General features: G+C 38.1%; 2 protein-coding genes across 2 annotated transcripts in view; one reads left to right on the top strand and one right to left on the bottom strand.

The window, feature by feature from the left end:
* Positions 1-6205, top strand: part of LOC128693879 (carbohydrate sulfotransferase 11) — a 52985-nt gene extending 46780 nt beyond the window's left edge. The window contains exons 4-5 of the mRNA XM_053783743.2: positions 54-531; positions 1843-6205. Of these exons, the coding sequence (XP_053639718.2) occupies positions 54-531; positions 1843-2064 (700 nt within the window). The 3' untranslated portion in view covers positions 2065-6205. The remainder of the gene's footprint in view (positions 1-53; positions 532-1842) is intronic.
* Positions 4744-19124, bottom strand: part of l(2)34Fd (lethal (2) 34Fd) — a 57820-nt gene continuing 43439 nt past the window's right edge. The window contains exons 10-15 of the mRNA XM_070090795.1: positions 13504-13664; positions 10382-10551; positions 9844-9937; positions 9007-9075; positions 6211-6413; positions 4744-5012 (exon numbers count right to left, since the gene is read on the bottom strand). Coding sequence (XP_069946896.1) covers positions 4796-5012; positions 6211-6413; positions 9007-9075; positions 9844-9937; positions 10382-10551; positions 13504-13664 — 914 coding nt within the window. The 3' untranslated portion in view covers positions 4744-4795. The remainder of the gene's footprint in view (positions 5013-6210; positions 6414-9006; positions 9076-9843; positions 9938-10381; positions 10552-13503; positions 13665-19124) is intronic.

The raw sequence follows: 19124 nt of genomic DNA, 5'->3' as shown, positions 1-19124 counted from the left end.
AAAGTGGAAATTTATCCATTTTGTGCTAAGGTATTTTTCCTTCATGCTTTCAGGTTAGTATCTGCATACAGAGACAAAATGCCAGAAAAATACAAGAAAGATCTGCAAATGAGAATGATTTCAAAATACCGAGTGCATCAAAGAAATATTAGTATGTCTGATAATGATATCACCTTAAGCATCAGCAAATTCTCAAATAAAATACAAAATTTAGTATCAGAGCTAAAAAATGCAAGTGTAAATAATGTTCTGAGTTCAAAGGCATTTGACACTTTATCAACAAAAGAAACTTCAGCATATAGATACCACCAAACAATAAAAGGGGCATTGCTTGCTCAAAATGACTCCCGCGAGATAGCACTAGATGCGAGCATACCAACCTTCCGTGAATTTGTGCTGTTTGTGAGTGATCAAGTGTTGAAGTGCTCATCTGATGTCAGCTTCCAGTGTTTCAATGAGATTGATGTGCATTGGCAACCCATCTTTAACCGCTGTGCTCCATGTGATATTCACTACGATGTCATTGCTAAGGTGAGTGGCTTAAATGACAAAGGGGAAGAAAAGTAATTTGCCTGCATGCCAGTGCTGTATTTACTTCTTTTTGAAAGTTTTAATACAACTCTTATATTGAACATGTTATCTATTAACCATAATGTATCCAACTATCCTCCTTCATACAATATTTATTTATGAATACTGTATGCAGATGTTGTATACACAACCATTTATCTTTCCATACATATACTGTATGCATATACCTTCTTCTTTCTTTCAACACACCGGCCGTATCCCACCGAGGCGGGGTGGCCCAAAAGGAAAAACGAAAGTTTCTCCTTTTACATTTAGTAATATATACAGGAGAAGAGGTTACTAGCCCCTTGCTCCCGGCATTTTAGTTGCCTCTTACAACACGCATGGCTTACGGAGGAAGAATTCTGTTCCACTTCCCCATGGAGATAAGAGGAAATAAACAAGAATAAGAACTAGAAAGAAAATAGAAGAAAACCCAGAGGGGTGTGTATATATGTGCTTGTACATGTATGTGTAGTGTGACCTAAGTGTAAGTAGAAGTAGCAAGACGTACCTGAAATCTTGCATGTTCATGAGACAGAAAAAAGGACACCAGCAATCCTACCATCATGTAAAACAATTACAGGCTTTCGTTTTACACTCACTTGGCAGGACGGTAGTACCTCCCTGGGCGGTTGCTGTCTACCAACCTACTACCTATAATGCATATACCTGCTTATATAAATATTGTACACAGACATAGGTAAATGTGTTTTGTTGGTTTAGAAAGACACGTAAGCAAACACTATGACATATTTAAATATGTCATATTATTATTATTATTATAATCAAGGGGGAAGCGCTAAACCCGTAGGATTATACAGCGCCCAGGGGGGATGTGGAAGGCATTCAGGCTTAATTCGGGGAACTGGAGCACAGATTCAATTCCCTAAATCAAGAGCCCCTCACCAACATCAAGGAACCTTCCATGAGGGGTAAATATGTCATAGTGTTTGCTTACGTGTCTTTCTAAACCAACTTGTCGGTATTTATTACCAAGGTTTATACCAAATGTGTTTTGTACAACTGCATTAGTGGAGGCAAGTAGTCTTTGGGATTTAACATGCTTTTTGCAATGTTAACATGATGGGTGGGTGTGGCAATTCACACACCTTAAACTGTAAAATCAGGTTTGCAGACAGATTCAAGGTTACCACTATGTCCATGATATTTAATTTTCCATGCTCGAGATATTCAAATTAAGCAACTTTTAATACTAAAAAAAAAAAAAATCACCTGTGCACATTCACTGTTTTTTCTTGTTATCCTCAGACTGAAACATTTTCTGAAGATGAAGAATACTTAAGTGAGCTGATGGGGCTTTCTTTGCACTCTACAGGAACTGCCAAACTCCACTCCAGAGATCCTTCCACTGCTTCCCTCACTAAAAAATACTTTTCTACATTAAGTCAACATGAGAGAGAGAGAGTTGTCAATGCATATTTTTATGATTTTCTCCTTTTTGGTTATTCACCTGATAATATAAATCAATAATTTATTTAATATTATGAAAAGTAAACTGGATAGGAGAGCAATGTGGCAGATGTTACAAATATGTGGAATAGGTTACCAAAAGCAGTTAAGAGTTTTTAAGAGGATAGTGAGGCTCAGGTTAGAGTATGTAGACGAGAGGGAGATTATTTCCCAGTAAAAGTAGGCCTTAGACAGGGATGTGTGATGTCACCATGGTTCTTCCATATATTTATAGATGAGGTTGTGAGAGACGTGAATGCTCGGGTGTTGGCAAGAGGTGTGGGATTGAGATAGAGAATGTAACACAAAGTGGGAGTTGTCACAGTTGCTTTTTGCTGATGACATTGTGCTTTTGGGAGACTCTAAAGAGGAGTTTCAGAGGTTGGTGAATGAGTTTGGAAGAGTACATAAAAAGTCAATTAAAAGTGAATGTACAAAAGAGCAAGGTGAAGATAAAAAGATTTAGGTAATGAAAGACTGTATATCAAATTAGAGGGAAGGAGTATGGAGGAAGTGAATATATTCAGATATTTGGGAGTGGACTTGTCAGCAGATGGGTCTATGAAAGATGAAGTGAATCATAGAATTGATTAGGGGAAAAAGGTGAGTGGAGCCAAAGAACATTATCCATGGAAGCAAAGAAGAAAATGTATGAGAGTATAGAGGTATCAGTGCTCTTGTATGGGTATGAAGCATGGGTGGTGAATGTTGCAACAAGGAGAAGGCTGGAGGCAATGGAGATGTCATGTCTGAGGGCAATGTGCAGTGCGAGTATAATGCAGAGAATCCGTAGCTTGGAGATTTAGGAGGTGCGGGGTTTCTAAAAGTATTATCCAGAGGGCAGAGAAAGGGTTGTTGAGGTGGTTTAGACATTTAGAGGATGGAACACAAAAGAATGACTTGGAGGACATATAAATATAGTAGAAGGCAGGCAGGGTAGGGTTGTCCTAGGAAGGGTTGGAGGGAGGGGGTAAAAGAGGTTGTGTGTGAGGGGCTTGGACTTTCAGCAAATGTGTGTGAGCATGTTAGATAGGAACAAGTGGAGAGACGAATGATTTTTATAACTTCATGTGCTGTTGGAGTGTGAGCAAAGTAACATTTATGAAGGGATTCAGAAAAACCAGTTAGCTGGACTTAAGTCCTGGAGATGGAACATACAATGCCTGCACTCTAAAGGAGGGGTGGAGATATGTTGCTGTTTTTTAACTGTAGTGTAGGCAGACCTCTGGCAAGACGGTGATGGAGTGAATGATGATGAAAATGTTTCTTTTTTTTTCAGGCTACCCTTCCTTGATGGGAAACTGCCAATATGTTAATAATAAAAAAAAATTAATCCAGCAAGGCAAAAAGCTATTTTAATAATACTGCTTTGTTACGTTAGGAAAATCACAAAAACTTTAACCATAAGAAAAAAGAACAGTCAAATCAATCAGGATTTTTCTTTCAAAATGTTATACAGATTTTTTTTTTTTTTTTAACACGGTGGCCATCTCCCACTGAGGCAGGGTGACCCAGAAAGAAAGAAAATACTTTCATCACCATTCAACACTTTCACCTCACTCATGTGTACTCACTGTCTTTGCAGAGTCAACCAGATATGACAGTTTAGAAGTCCCTCCAAACTGCCAATATCCCAAACCCTTCCTTTAAAGTGCAGGCATTGTACTTCCCATTTCCAGGGCTCAGGTCTGGTTAACTGGTTTCCCTGAATCCCTTCACAAAATATTACCCTTCTCACACTCCAACAGCTCGTCAAGTCCCGAAAACCATTCGCCTCCACTCCTAACACGCTCACGCATGCTTACTGATGTAAAATCCCAGAGTATGTACAGTATTTTGGGCAAGAGTGTTATTTGTTAATTGTTAATAGAGCACAATAATTTTGAAAATACTGTTTTCTATTTTTAATCTACCATATATGTCTGTGTATAAGTCAACCCCTAAAAGCTTGGTGTTAATTCAAGTTAAGGCCTATATGCTTTGGCCTTATTTTCACCTCTGCCATGTATCAGCAGTGTTTATACTGAGCATATTAGTCTACCCCTAGTTTTAGAAAGATTTTTCTTATGGGTAAAAAGTCAACTTATATATTGACATATGTGGCAATTACATTAAAATCTTTGATTATACTGTACCATGATAGTAAAAGAAATGTTAGTTTATTAATCTTGCCTTACACCATCAAATATATAGGCTTGGCTCTTATCTTCCTACAGTCCATTAAAAAAATAAACCCTGTACATACTAGCTACAGCCTCCTCGCCAGAATTCCACCCACCAAAAATTCATGGATAGGGGAACCATGTAGCAAATGTTGCAAATATATGGCAGGTTACTAAAAGCAGTAAAGAGTTTGTAAGCATAGTGAGGATCAGGTTAGGGTATGTAGGAGGGTGGGGAACCATTTTCCAGCGAAAGTAGAACTTACAGGAATATGTATTCTCTAATATATAGTACATATGGGGTTGTAAAGAAACGACTGCTATGGTGTTAAGAGATTGAGACATTGGATCTGATGCAAGTTATCACAGTTATTTCTTGCCTATGATGCAGTTCTTTTGGGAGATTCTTAACATTACAAATTTGGGAGAGTATGTAAAAGAGCAAGGTGATGCATTGAATATCAGAATGAAGGAAGTAAAATGTATTTGGAAATTTGGGAATAGACACGTCAGCAGATGGGTCTAAAAAGACTCGGTAAACCATGTAAAATATATTTTTTATTTTTTCTAAGTTAATACATGTACATTATTTAAAATAAGGACTCTTTGGCATTAAATTTTCCTTTAAGTTTAGCTGATGACCTATAAATTTTTCTTCTCTCTTCTTGATGCTCCTTCTGTTGCTGTCTTAAACGTTCAAACTTTGGTGCCTTTTTGATGACATAATTCATTTCCAGGCTACCAAAGGTATGTTGCTTGACGTTTTCAGAACTGTCTTCCATGTCAAGGCGGTCAGCTAAGGTCATTCTGGATGAAATTGTGGAAAACGTTAAATATTTCACCTTCAAAGTTAGTGTCATTAATGTTTAAATAAAACAGAGAATTAAGGAAATGTTAAACAAAAGATAAAACTGTAAACATAGTGCTCATTTGACTTTAAACATACTCTACTCCATGTTTATGTAAATTCTTATTTGAAATGCAAAGTACTGTACAATACTACTGTAGTTGTAAGTGCACCAATTCTTCAATAATCAATGCATAAATGTGTATTATTTTTTAAGAAGCAATTAGGTTGCTAATGCACTCAGTGGCCACTTCATTAGGTACATCTCTAGTATTGAGTAGGATTTCTCCTTTGCCCCCAGAACAGCCTGAATTCTTTGTGGCATGAATTCGACAAGGTGTTGGAAACATTCCTTAGAGATCCTGGTCTACGTTGATATGATAGAATCACAGTTGCTGCAGATCTGTTGCCTGCACATTCATGTTGCAAATTTTCCATTCCACCACATCCCAAAGATTTATGCCAAATTCTGACCCTACCATCTACATATTGCAGCAGTAATTGCAATTCATCAGACTAGTCAATATTTCTCCAATCTTCAACTGTCCAGTTTTGATGAGCCTGTGCCCCTCTTGGCCTCAATTTCCTGTTCTTAGATGACAGGAGTAGAACCCAGTGTAGTCCTATCCACTTCAGCTTGAACCAGTCTGGCCCTTCTCTGACCTTATTATCAAGGAATTTTTGCCCATTGAACTACCACTAACCAAATTGTTTTGTGGTTTTTCACACCTTTCTCTGTAAACTTGAGTCTGTTGTGTGAAAAATACCAGGAGATTAGCAGTTTGAGCAATTCAAACCACCCCCACCTAACTCCAACATTCATTCCACTGTCAAAATTACCTAGATCACATTTCTTCCCCATCCTGAGGTACAGTCTGAACAACAACTAAACCTCTTAACCATATCTGCATGGTTTTAAGTATTGAGGTGCTGCATTGTGATTGGATGATTAGATATTTGCATTAATGAGCAGATGCACCTAATAAGGTGGCCACAGAGTGTACATATGATCATGAAAATAGTAACCATGACAGCCTACTTACACTGATAAATGAATAAATAAAAATTACTATGTCAGAAAAACAAACTAAAATTGACATTTTTGCACAATATAAACGGCCAACATTAAAAAAAAAAAAAAAAAAAAAAAAAACTCACTTTCTAAGTTTTTTTCTGTTGGCTTTTAATTCAGCTAGAGAATCAGCAGAAGTAAAGTTCAGGCTCGTGCTTGTATCCATTTTCTTCTCGACAGAGCCTTGTACTCTTGTCAATGTTTCATCATTACTTCTCAGTTTTTGTTTCCATGTCTCCCTTTCCGCTTTAGAATCTTGCTTAACTTTGTAGTCACTCTTGACTTTCTCCTGAAAAATGATGGTCAGATAAACTTCAACATGGCCTTTCAAGGGGAAAATGGGATGCCTTGATGCTGATGAAAGGGTCTTGATCCAAGGAACTGGAGCTAACACTCCCTCCCTTGGATCAAATGCAATACGTATTTCTTGTTCCCCAGGTACTGCAAGACCCATGCGACCTTCATACATCTCATGAATATAATAATTCATTACATGAGATACCTGTAATATTGGAAGCTACCACAGTAACTTAAGTACAGTACAGTATCCCCAAATGTTACATATATCTTCAAGTATAGTGAAACTCCAGTGGTTGAACATTGGACCTTGAACAAACTGGAGCCCAAACAATTTTGTTTAGAAAAAACTGACCCGGTCTTTGAACATTTTTCCGAGTCCAGACACGCTGATTTGTTTAAAATTCAGTTGCAAAAAGCTTTACAGGGAAGCCCTGTTTCAAATGTTCTGAAGTGACCTCTGACACTGACCTAACTCTCAAGAGACTTTTGGAAGAGTCAGTTCAACATCCTCTAGTTTGTGAGGCTGATAATTAAAGCCTGGGAAATACCGTTTCAGACACTGAACTTTTCGTAGTTTGAACATCACCTGGGAACCAATTAAGTTCAAACACTGGGGTTGCACTGTATTCTTATAATATTTGGGGATTGAAAATATCAGAATTTAGGATAAATTTAGTAATATGAACATCTGTAATGTCCTATTTCAAAAATTTATAAATTATAATTTATAAAAAATTGCTTTTATAAATTATAAAGGGCTCTTGATTCATGGAACTGGACCTGCCTCCCATTAACTCAAGGCACTGATGACCCCTACAGGTTTAGCGCTGCCCCATGTATATAATAATTATATAAATTAATTGCTTTCCACTTGAATGCATTAAAAATTTTCATTTTGATAAAATATCCTCTGAAAACACAATTAGACTAGAGATAATACATAACTTGCATTAGTAAAATAATGGAATGTGGTAAAAATCTGAATTACAGTATGTATAAACTATATCAAAAAGAAATAATGACAGAACATTTTGAAAATATTCAGAAAAATGATGCTTTAAAAGTCTAGTTTCTGCAGGTGATGCATACATCAAGCTTTAATAAAAAACATGTCATGTTAGAATAATGATGGAGACAGTATTGTATTTAAAACTGAGGATAAATGTGACTAGAAAAATTATTATTGACCACAGGGTTTTTGCAATGAAATAGAAAAATTAAAAAATGTCCTTAACCCTTTGAGGGTCCGTCCCGTAGATCTACGGCATGAGCTCAGCTCACTCTGATAAACTGTGAGTGGTACATTTGGGCCTAGATATAACAGAATACATCTATGTGGTATGTGTGCACCACATAAAACAGATCCTGCAGCACGCTGTGTATAATGAGAGAAAAAACTGAAATCATGATTTTTCGATTAAAACAGCGACTTTGCAGTGTTTTTTATAGTTCTATTTGCGATTTCTTGGTCTCATTTGATAGAATGGAAGACATATTACAGAAATAGAGATGATTTTGATTGGTTTTAGCACTGGAAATGGCTTGAAACTGAGCTCAAAGTAGCAGAAATGTTAAATTTTTGCCGATATTCAAGAGTAAACAAACGACCTCATACGTCTAATACACGCCAGCTGGTGGGTCTAATATGCATTCACAAATATGGTGATGATATTTATACAATTATTACAGTATTGCATAACAGTAACTCTTCTATTTTTTGGTGTGAATAAAAAATCAAAATGGAATTTATTTGTAAAGCCTCAAAACGTAACTAATGAACAGAGGAAATGTTACTTTAGTTCCATGAATACCTACATTGTCTATTCTGGACCCTATTTTGAAATAGGAATATTTTGAACTTTGTGTTAAATTGACCAAATTAACAATTTCAGATCACTTTAATTTGTAGTTGAAACAGTTGACTTGGCGATTTCTTGTGCTCAATCGATAGAATAGAAGTAATACTAGTGAAATAGCTAAGAATTTGGTTGACTGGAATAATGTAATTGGCCTAAAATGGGAGTTAAAGTCGGCAAAATCGCCGATTCGTAAATATCGCTAACACATCAAAATTCGCGAGAGCATAATTTCGTCAATTTTCCACCAACTTTCGTACTTTTTGTTTGATTACCTTCACAAAAAGATTCTCTACCATTTCATAAGAAAAAATAACAAATTTTTTTTTTGAAAATTCTTGGACACTGGGGCACCACTTCAGATTTGGGCCTTGGACCCTGAAGGGGTTAAATACAAGTAACTTCCTGTATAATCAAGAATTTTAAATAATGTACTTTAAAGATGTTTCACCCGTAAACGGTCCAAACATATATATACGTTTTTTCAACATTTGAAAGTATGTAAAAAAAAGTAGATCGTCTTTTTGTTTTTTTATATTTGAAAATGTGTAAAAAAAACTTTGATCTACTTTTTTTTTGTTATATTTGAAAGTATGTAAAAAAACGTAGATCTACTTTTGTAGCACTACACATGTGAACGTAGATCTGCTTGGACCGTTTACGGGTTAAAGTGAATTTTGAGCATTGTAAAAGTTAAATTGAGCAACATAAATTTGATGTGCTTACCTCTGGTTCCTCATCTCCCATGTCTGACATAATAGAATCTGAATCTGAACTATCATCATCCAAATCTCCCTGAAAAAATAATTAATTTATACAGATACAGCACCTAGTATTTTATTTGTTCACTCAGTGTAAGTCAAAATTACTGGTTATTAATTGGACTACCAACAAAAATGTTAGAAATACAACACAAGAAAAAGTTTTCATAGCAGACATTTTGTTCATAATCAGCTGTATCAAGTCTACCTCTCTTGAAACCAAGAGGTTCTTTAGGTGCTAGGGACTGGCATGATACCAGGGACATTAGTGGAGGCACAGTTCATATGCTCATCATGGTTAGGGAGAATGAAGAATATTGAGGAATAAAGGGACAGAACAAAGGATTTATTGTTCCTGGTGAATATCCCAACTAGAAATCCCTGTAAATTAAAAGCTTGTTCATGTCTGTGCAAAAACCCCTTCCCCAGTTATCCAACGCAAGGCAGCACAAAGGATAAACTCTCAGGCAGAACCAATAGCCCTAAAAGAAAAAGCCCCATCCAATTTAGCCATACAACACAAGAAGGCCCATAGAGTGAATTTACTGGTAGGGAAAAACAGATCCTGATGTAGTTCCTAACTATCTAAGACAGGACAAATTGCAGGACAACCCCTGTGGCAGATCAAGCCAGTGATGCATAAGATTCCTAATATAAGATGTCCTATCCCCAAATGAACAACCTCAGAGTGCAGCCCATATGGCAACCCTTCTAGTAATAACAAAATTAAGCAATAAACCAGTATAGGTCGGGCAGATAGAGATAACAATATCATCCATTCTACTCTGTGAATTTATCTTACCCGAGCTCTTAAGAATTCTTGTTCCTCTTCTTCTTCTTGCAGTTTCTGTTTCTTTTTCTTCTTATCCATTCTACTGAGCACAGGGTTTAATAATCTGAGGAAATAAAGATAAAATAAAGTTGTTTCACATTACTTATGAATTTGCGAGACACCTATTTTGTAACCCCAACATCCATAACATAAATACTGTATACAGAAGACCCCCATATCTGCGGGTCTGGTATCCGCTGTTTACCGTGGCCCAAAAATAATCCTTAATTTTGCTTAATAACGGCCTCAAAAGTGCAAAAGCATTGATGGCGGAAGTTCTCCACAGCCTAAGAGAAGCTGTGAAATGCTTCCCATCAGTGAAAAAGTGATAATTCTCCACTTATTGTGCATGATAAATTAATATAACTTTATAATAGGTATGTATAGGACTTACATATAGGCTCGCTACTATCCGTGGTTTCAATATCCATGTCATCAGTAGCCTTGATCTAATAAAATCCATATTCATATGCATTACGTAGATATTGATCCTCAAAATAATACACACCTAAACTCATATGAATCCTTATCAATTTGGAAATCAGCACTGGAAAACAGTTCCCCAAATCTATCATCTTTCAACAGTGCCTCTGCTGTTGCACCCTTCTTCTTTTTCTTTTTTTCCTCCTCTTCCTCCATCAACCTCTCAAACAGTTCACAGTTAACATTTGGAAGTTTCTGGAATTAAAGAATTTATATATTACAGTATACATTATAACACTTAAATGAAGAATTTTTTTTTTTTTTCAACAAGTCGGTCATCTCCCACCGAGGCAGGGTGACCCAGAAAAGAAAGAAAATCCCCAAAAAGAAAATACTTTCATCATCATTCAACACTCACCACACTCACAAATTATCACTGTTTTTGCAGAGGTGCTCAGAATACAACAGTTTAGAAGCATATACGTATAAAGATACACAACGTATCCCTCCAAACTGCCAATATCCCAAACCCCTCCTTTAAAGTGCAGGCATTGTACTTCCCATTTCCAGGACTCAAGTCCGACTATATGAAAATAAACGGTTTCCCTGAATCCCTTCACTAAATATTACCCTGCTCACACTCCAACAGATTGTCAGGTCCCAAGTACCATTCATCTCCATTCACTCCTATCTAACACGCTCACGCACGCTTGCTGGAAGTCCAAGCCCCTCGCCCACAAAACCTCCTTTACCCCCTCTCTCCAACCCTTTCGAGGACGACCCCTACCCCTCCTTCCTTCCCCTATAGATTTATATGCTTTCCATGTCATTGTACTTTAATCCATTCTCTCTAAATGACCAAACCACCTCAACAACCCCTCTTCTGCCCTCTGGCTAATGCTTTTATTAACTCCACACCTTCTCCTAATTTCCACACTCCGAATTTTCTGCATAATATTTACACCACACATTGCCCTTAGACAGGACATCTCCACTCCCTCCAACCATCTCCCCTCTGTTGCATTTACCACCCAAGCTTCACATCCATATAAGAGTGTTGGTACTACTATACTTTCATACATTCCCTTCTTTGCCTCCATAGATAACGTTTTTTGACTCCACATATACCTCAACGCACCACTCACCTTTTTTCCCTCATTAATTTTATGATTAACCTCATCCTTCATAAATCCATCCGCCAACACGTCAACTCCCAAGTATCTGAAAACATTCACTTCTTCCATATTCCTCCTCCCCAATTTGATATCCAATTTTTCTTTATCTGAATCATTTGATACCCTCATCACCTTACTCTTTTCTATGTTCACTTGCAACTTTCTACCTTTACACACATTCCCAAACTCATCCACTAACCTTTGCAATTTTTCTTTAGAATCTCCCATAAGCACAGTATCATCAGCAAAAAGTAACTGTGTCAATTCCCATTTTGAATTTGATTCCCCATAATTTAATCCCACCCCTCTCCCGAACACCCTAGCATTTACTTCTTTTACAACCCCATCTATAAATATATTAGACAACCATGGTGACATTACACATCCCTGTCTAAGACCTACTTTTACCGGGAAGTATTCTCCCTCTCTTCTACACACCCTAACCTGAGCCTCACTATCCTCATAAAAACTCTTTACAGCATTTAGTAACTTACCACCTATTCCATATACTTGCAACATCTGCCACATTGCTCCTCTATCCACTCTATCATATGCCTTTTCTAAATCCATAAATGCAATAAAAACTTCCCTACCTTTATCTAAATACTGTTCACATATATGCTTCAATGTAAACACTTGATCTACACATCCCCTACCCACTCTGAAACCTCCCTGCTCATCCGCAATCCTACATTCTGTTTTACCTCTAATTCTTTCAATTATAACCCTACCGTATACTTTTCCTGGTATACTCTGTAAAAATTATAGAGGAATAAGTTTACTATCTCTTTTGTCCCCTTTCCATTTATATAAAGGAACTATACATGCTCTCTGCCAATCCCTAGGTACCTTCCCCTCTTTCATACATTTATTAAACAAAAGTACCAACCACTCCAACACTATATCCCCCCCTGCTTTTAACATTTCTGTCATGATCCCATCAGTTCCAGCTGCTTTACCCCCTTTCATTCTACGTAATGCCTCACGTACCTCCCCCACACTTACATTCTGCTCTTCTTCACTCCTAAAAGATGGTATACCTCCCAGGCCAGTGCATGAAATTACCGCCTCCCTTTCTTCCTCAACATTTAAAAGTTCCTCAAAATATTCTCGCCATCTACCTAATACCTCCCTCTCCCCATCTACTAACTCCCCTACTCTGTTTTTAACTGACAAATCCATACTTTCCCTAGGCTTTCTTAACTTGTTTAACTCACTCCAAAATTTTTTCTTATTTTCATTAAAATTTCTTGACAGTGCCTCTCCCACTCTTTCATCTGCTCTCCTTTTGCACTCTCTCACCACTCTCTTCACCTTTCTTTTACTCTCCATATACTCTGCTCTTCTTATAACACTTCTGCTTTGTAAAAACCTCTCATAAGCTACCTTTTTCTCTTTTATCGCACCCCTTACTTCATCATTCCATCAATCACTCCTCTTTCCTCCTGCCCCCACCCTCCTATAACCACAAACTTCTGCCCCACATTCTAATACTGCATTTTTAAAACTATTCCAACCCTCTTCAACCCCCCCACTACTCATCTTTGCACTAGCCCACCTTTCTGCCAATAGTCGCTTATATCTCACCCGAACTCCTCCTCCCTTAGTTTATACACTTTCACCTCCCTCTTACTTGTTGTTGCCACCTTCCTCTTTTCCCATCTACCTCTTACTCTAACTGTAGCTATAACTAAATAATGATCCGATATATCAGTTGCCCCTCTATAAACATGTACATCCTGGAGCCTACCCATCAACCTTTTATCCACCAATACATAATCTAACAAACTACTTTCATTACGTGCTACATCATACCTTGTATATTTATTGATCCTCTTTTTCATAAAATATGTATTACTTATTACCAAATCTCTTTCTACACATAGCTCAATTTAAGGCTCCCCATTTACATTTACCCATGGCACCCCAAATTACACACTTAAAATAGTTGGACAACATGCTATATTAATTTCAACAATAACAAGACAATAAATAAGTGCCATTGATGCACTGCTAATGTAAGTCTAATTGCCTTGGTTTGAATTCCTCGCTGGTTATCTTCAGAGATTTTTTGCCTCACTTTACGCTTCATGAAATCATTATAATCAAATGGATTAGCAATTAGCTTAGCCTTGTTGTAGAGCCGAACATCAATGTAATATCCATGCATCACAGCACGAAGCATGTTGCTACCTGCAAAAAAAACAAAAAAAAAAAAAATCTCAGCACATAATGATATATTAAGACAACATAGTATGCATGAAATTATACATAGAACATAGCTAGTTTTGTTCATGCCCAATCAGGCAAAAGTCTAATCTCATCAGGTCAAGATAATTTTTTAATGAAAATATAAACTATAAAGCCTAGGGAACATATGGATTTGTCAGTTAAAAACAGAGTAGGGGAGTTAGTAGATGGGGAGAGGGAGGTATTAGGTAGATGGCGAGAATATTTTGAGGAACTTTTAAATGTTGAGGAAAAAAGGGAGGCGGTAATTTCATGCACTGGCCATGGAGGTACGTGAGGCATTATGTAGAATGAAAGGGGATAAAGCTGCTGGAACTGATGGGATCATGACAGAAATGTTAAAAGCAGGGGGGGGGGGGATATAGTGTTGGAGTGGTTGGTACTTTTGTTTAATAAATGTATGAAAGAGGGGAAGGTACCTAGGGATTGGTGGAGACCATGTATAGTCCCTTTATATAAAGGGAAGGGGGACAAAAGAGATTGTAAAAATTATAGAGGAATAAGTTTACTGAGTATACCAGGAAAAGTGTACGGTAGGGTTATTATTGAAAGAATTAGAGGTAAGACAGAATGTAGGATTGCGGATGAGCAGGGAGGTTTCAGAGTGGGTAGGGGATGTGTAGATCAAGTGTTTACATTGAAGCATATATGTGAACAGTATTTACATAAAGGTAGGGAAGTTTTTATTGCATTTATGGATTTAGAAAAGGCATATGACAGAGTGGATAGGGGAGCAATGTGGCAGATGTTGCAAGTACAGTGGTCCCTCAATAATCGTCCATAATCCGTTCCTGGAAGTGGGACTATTATCAAAATGGACGATTTTCGAATCAATTTTCCCCATAAGAAATAATGTAAATCCAATTAATTCGTTCCAGACACCCAGAAGTATCAGCAAAAAATTTTTTTTTTTACCTAAAAGATAGATTTACATGCACAAAAGAATGAACATTCAACATGACAGTTACCTTTATTGAAGGCTGTTGTTGATGAATGGAAGACAGAGAGGAGGAGAGAGGGAAGAGAGGTTATTTGGAAGGGGAATCCCCCTCCATAAGGACTCTAGGGCACTAATAAAATGTATAAATGAACATTGGTAATAGGGGTAGTTGATGAGTGGAACAGTCTGCCTAGTAGGGTGATCGAAGCTAAAACATCGGGTAGTTTCAAATTTAGGTTGGATAAATACACGAGTGAAAGGGGTTGGATTTGAGTCGGACTTGCACCTGAATTTATTGCTTGGGTAGCATTTGTTCTGTTAGTGGGTTGGATTTGTGAAGGACCGGCCTAGTATGGGCCAGCAAGCCTGTTCCAGTGTTCCTACTTTCTTAAGTTCTTATTTAACATCACACTTACCAGTAGGGTGATCGAGGCTAGGACCTTGGGTAGCTTTAAGAAGAGATTGGACAAATATACGAGTTGGAGGAGCTGAGTTTGATTTGTATCATTGGGTACGGGAGTAAATTCTTGGGTAGCTTTGGGTGGAGGTCATTTTGATAAGGACTTGCCTTATATGGGCCAGTAAACCTGCAGTGTTCTTCCATTGTTATGTTCTTATTGGCTATTTGTGTGAGGGAGGGATGGCAAGTTTATTGTTGGAGAATATGACACTAATATCAACTCTATGGCTTATTTATCTATCACAATTCAACTAATATGACATAATAAACAATATTAATAACATAGAAACATGGAATATACTCTAGAATGAATAAAATAAGTCATTACGTATGTCACGAGAGGCGTTGTGTTGTGTTGTTGTTGGGTATATAAGGGCCACTGAGTGTAAGCCGTCCATAATGGTGGTGAAGCAGCAGCTGAGTCGGCGGTGGTTTTTGTAGCCCTATATAACTCCAACAACATTGGAGGAGATGGTAGAATCGCTGAACCACTGAAGAAGGAACCCACTACGCCCTTCTACCACTATTACAACTGTTACCACCATCACTACTACCTTCTACCACCATCACTACTATCTTCTACCACCATCATTACTACCTTCTACCACCATCACTACTACCTTCTACCACCATCACTACGTAGCACCAAAGAAAGCTTCTAGTGCCAGCCTTTTGGTAAAGAATGTGAAAAACACATAATTTATGAAAAAGTTTGTAGAAAAATACAAAGATGGTGGTAGAGTGGAAGCAGTTGTGATAGTGGTTGATGAACATAAGAAAGGAGGATCACTGCAGCAGGCCTCTGTTGGCCCATGCTCGGCAGGTCCTTTACAATTCATCCCACTAACGAAACATTTTCCCAACCCAGTCCTCAATGCTACCCAAGAAATAAGCTATGATAACTCTATCCACTCAATTGCAAGTCCCAAATGAGTGGATAGAGTTATCATAGCTTATTTCTTGGGTAGCATTGAGGACTGGGTTGGGAAAATGTTTCATTAGTGGGATGAATTGTAAAGGACCTGCCGAGCATGGGCCAACAGACCTGCTGCAGTGATCCTCCTTTCTTATGTTCATCAACCACTATCACAACTGCTTCCACTCTACCACCACCATCTTTGTATTTTTCTACAAACTTTTTCCTAAATTATGTGTATCTCACATTCTTTACCAAAGGGCTGGCACTAGAAGTTTTATTTGGAGCCATGATAGCTTATTTAGCACTTGCAAGCACTAAAATCAATGGAATATTATGAAATATTTCGTAGGAGCATGTGAGGGGACCGTCACTCACTGGTAAACAATGGCACACTGGCTGGGAAGGAAAGGCCGAGGCGGCTCAGAGCGTGAGTACGCGTCCGGGACAAAGGACTATTAGGACTATTAGCGAGTTACCGGACCATTTGCGAGCCAATATTTTGATGAAAAAACAGGACTTTTTCCGAAATGGACGACTTTCAGGCCGGACGATTATTGAGGGACCACTGTATATGGAATAGGTGGTAAGTTACTACATGCTGTAAAGAGTTTTTATGAGGGTAGTGAGGCTCAGGTTAGGGTGTGTAGAAGAGAGGGAGACTACTTCCTGGTAAAAGTAGGTCTTAGACAGGAATGTGTAATGTTACCATGGTTGTTTTGTATATTTATAGATGGGGTTGTAAAAGAGGTAAATGCTAGGGTGTTCGGGAGAGGGGTGGGATTAAATTATGGAGAATCAAATACAAATTGGGAATTGACACAGTTACTTTTTGCTGATGATACTGTGCTTATGGGAGATTCTAAAGAAAAATTGCAAAGGTTAGTGGATGAGTTTGGGAGTGTGTGTAAAGGTAGAAAGTTGAAAGTGAACATAGAAAAGAGTAAGGTGATGAGGGTATCAAACGAGTTAGATAAAGAAAAATTGGATATCAAATTGGGGAGGAGTATGGAAGAAGTGAATGTTTTCAGATACTTGGGAGTTGACGTGTCGGCGGATGGATTTATGAAGGATGAGGTTAATCATAGAATTGATGAGGGAAAAAAGGTGAGTGGTGCGTTGAGGTATATGTGGAGTCAAAAAACGTTATCTATGGAGGCAAAGAAGGGAATGTATGAAAGTATTGTAGTACCAACACTCTTATATGGGTGTGAAGCTTGGGTTGTGAATGCAGCAGCGAGGAGACGGTTGGAGGCAGTGGAGATGTCCTGTCTAAGGGCAGTGTGTGGTGTAAATATTATGCAGAAAATTCGGAGTGTGGAAATTAGGAGAAGGTGTGGAGTTAATAAAAGTATTAGTCAGAGGGCTGAAGAGGGGTTGTTGAGGTGGTTTAGTCATTTAGAGAGAATGGATCAGAGTAGAATGACATGGAGAGCATTTAAATCTGTAGGAGAAGGAAGGCGGGGTAGGGGTCGTCCTCAAAAAGGTTGGAAGGAAGGGGTAAGGGAAGTTTTGTGGGCGAGAGGCTTGGACTTCCAGCAGGCGTGCATGAGCGTGTTCGATAGGAGTGAATGGAGACGAATGGTATTTGGGACCTGACGATCTGTTGGAGTGTGAGCAGGGTAATATTTAGTGAAGGGATTCAGGGAAACCGGTTATTTTTATATAGCCGGACTTGAGTCCTGGAAATGGGAAGTACAATGCCTGCACTCTAAAGGAGGGATTCGGGATATTAGCAGTTTGGAGGGATATGTTGTGTATCTTTATACGTATATGCTTCTAAACTGTTGTGATTGTGTGTGAGTGAGGTGAAAGTGTTGAATGATGAAAGTATTTTCTTATTGGGGATTTTCTTTCTTTTTGGGTCACCCTGCCTCAGTGGGAGACGGCTGACTTGTTGAAAAAAAAAAAATTTTAACTTAGTTTATCATCAAAATGAAAACATCTAGGTATACAGTACAGTTATTTATAAAATACTGTGCTTAAAAATTACTGAAACAACAATAAGGATCATGTTTAGAAAATAGGATAAAGAACAGCTGTAATATTGTTCAACTGTATTATTAACATAAAAGAAATATGTTCTAGGGATCATCCTAGAAAAGGATAGAGGGAGGGGGTAAAAGAGGTTTTGTGTGCAAGGGGCTTGGACATACAGCAGGCATGTGTGAGCATGTTAGATAAGAGTGAATGGAGACAAATTGTTTTTGGGACTTGACAAGCTGTTGGAGTGTTAGCAGGGTAATATTTTGTGAAGGGACTCAGGGAAACCAGTTAACTGGACTTTAGTCCTGGAGGTGGGAAGTACATACAATGCCCACATTTTAAAGGAGGGGTTTGGGATGTTGACTGTTTGGAGTGGCATCTGAACTGTCATATTTGGACACCTCTGCAAAGACAGTGATTGTGTGAATGATGGTGAAAATGTTGAATGATAGTGAGTGTTTTTCTTTTTGGGGTCACCCTGCCTCGTTGGTTGCAAGAAAAAAAGCGTGTGCAACAAAGAAGACATGAGTTGGACTGGTAAATAGATGATCACAGAGCCAAATCTCAACAGATGCAGTTGTTTAGAAGCTTCTCGGATTTTTGTAACAAATGCAGTCACACAAAGATGAGGAAGCTACAGTATTGCCACCACACTATCACTCATTAAACAAGCATCACCCTGCCTAACACCAGACATGACTAGATGACACATATAAGAACAAAAGAATGAAGGAAACTGCAGCAGACCTACTGGCCCACATTAGGCTGGTCCAACTCAAATTCATCCTTCTCAGCCACAAATTTTTTTTAACACACCAGCTGTCAACCATTGAGGCAGGGTGACCCAAAAAAGAGGAAATTAAAGTTTTTATTCTTTTTACATTCAGTAATTTATACAGAAGAAGGAATTACTAGCCCCTTGCTCCTGGCATTTTAGTTGCCTCTTATGACACGCATGGCTTACAGAGGAAGGATTCTTCTCCACTCTCCCACGGAGAATTCACATATTTATCCAACTTATTTTTAAAGTTACTCAAGATTTTTCAGCCCTCTAACCTCACTGCCACTCAGGTGCTTTCCTGACCATTTTAGGCTTATGTC

Source organism: Cherax quadricarinatus, chromosome 33, assembly GCF_038502225.1.
Source record: "Cherax quadricarinatus isolate ZL_2023a chromosome 33, ASM3850222v1, whole genome shotgun sequence".
NCBI lineage: Eukaryota > Metazoa > Arthropoda > Malacostraca > Decapoda > Parastacidae > Cherax > Cherax quadricarinatus.
This window is presented reverse-complemented; position numbering and strand designations above follow the sequence as displayed.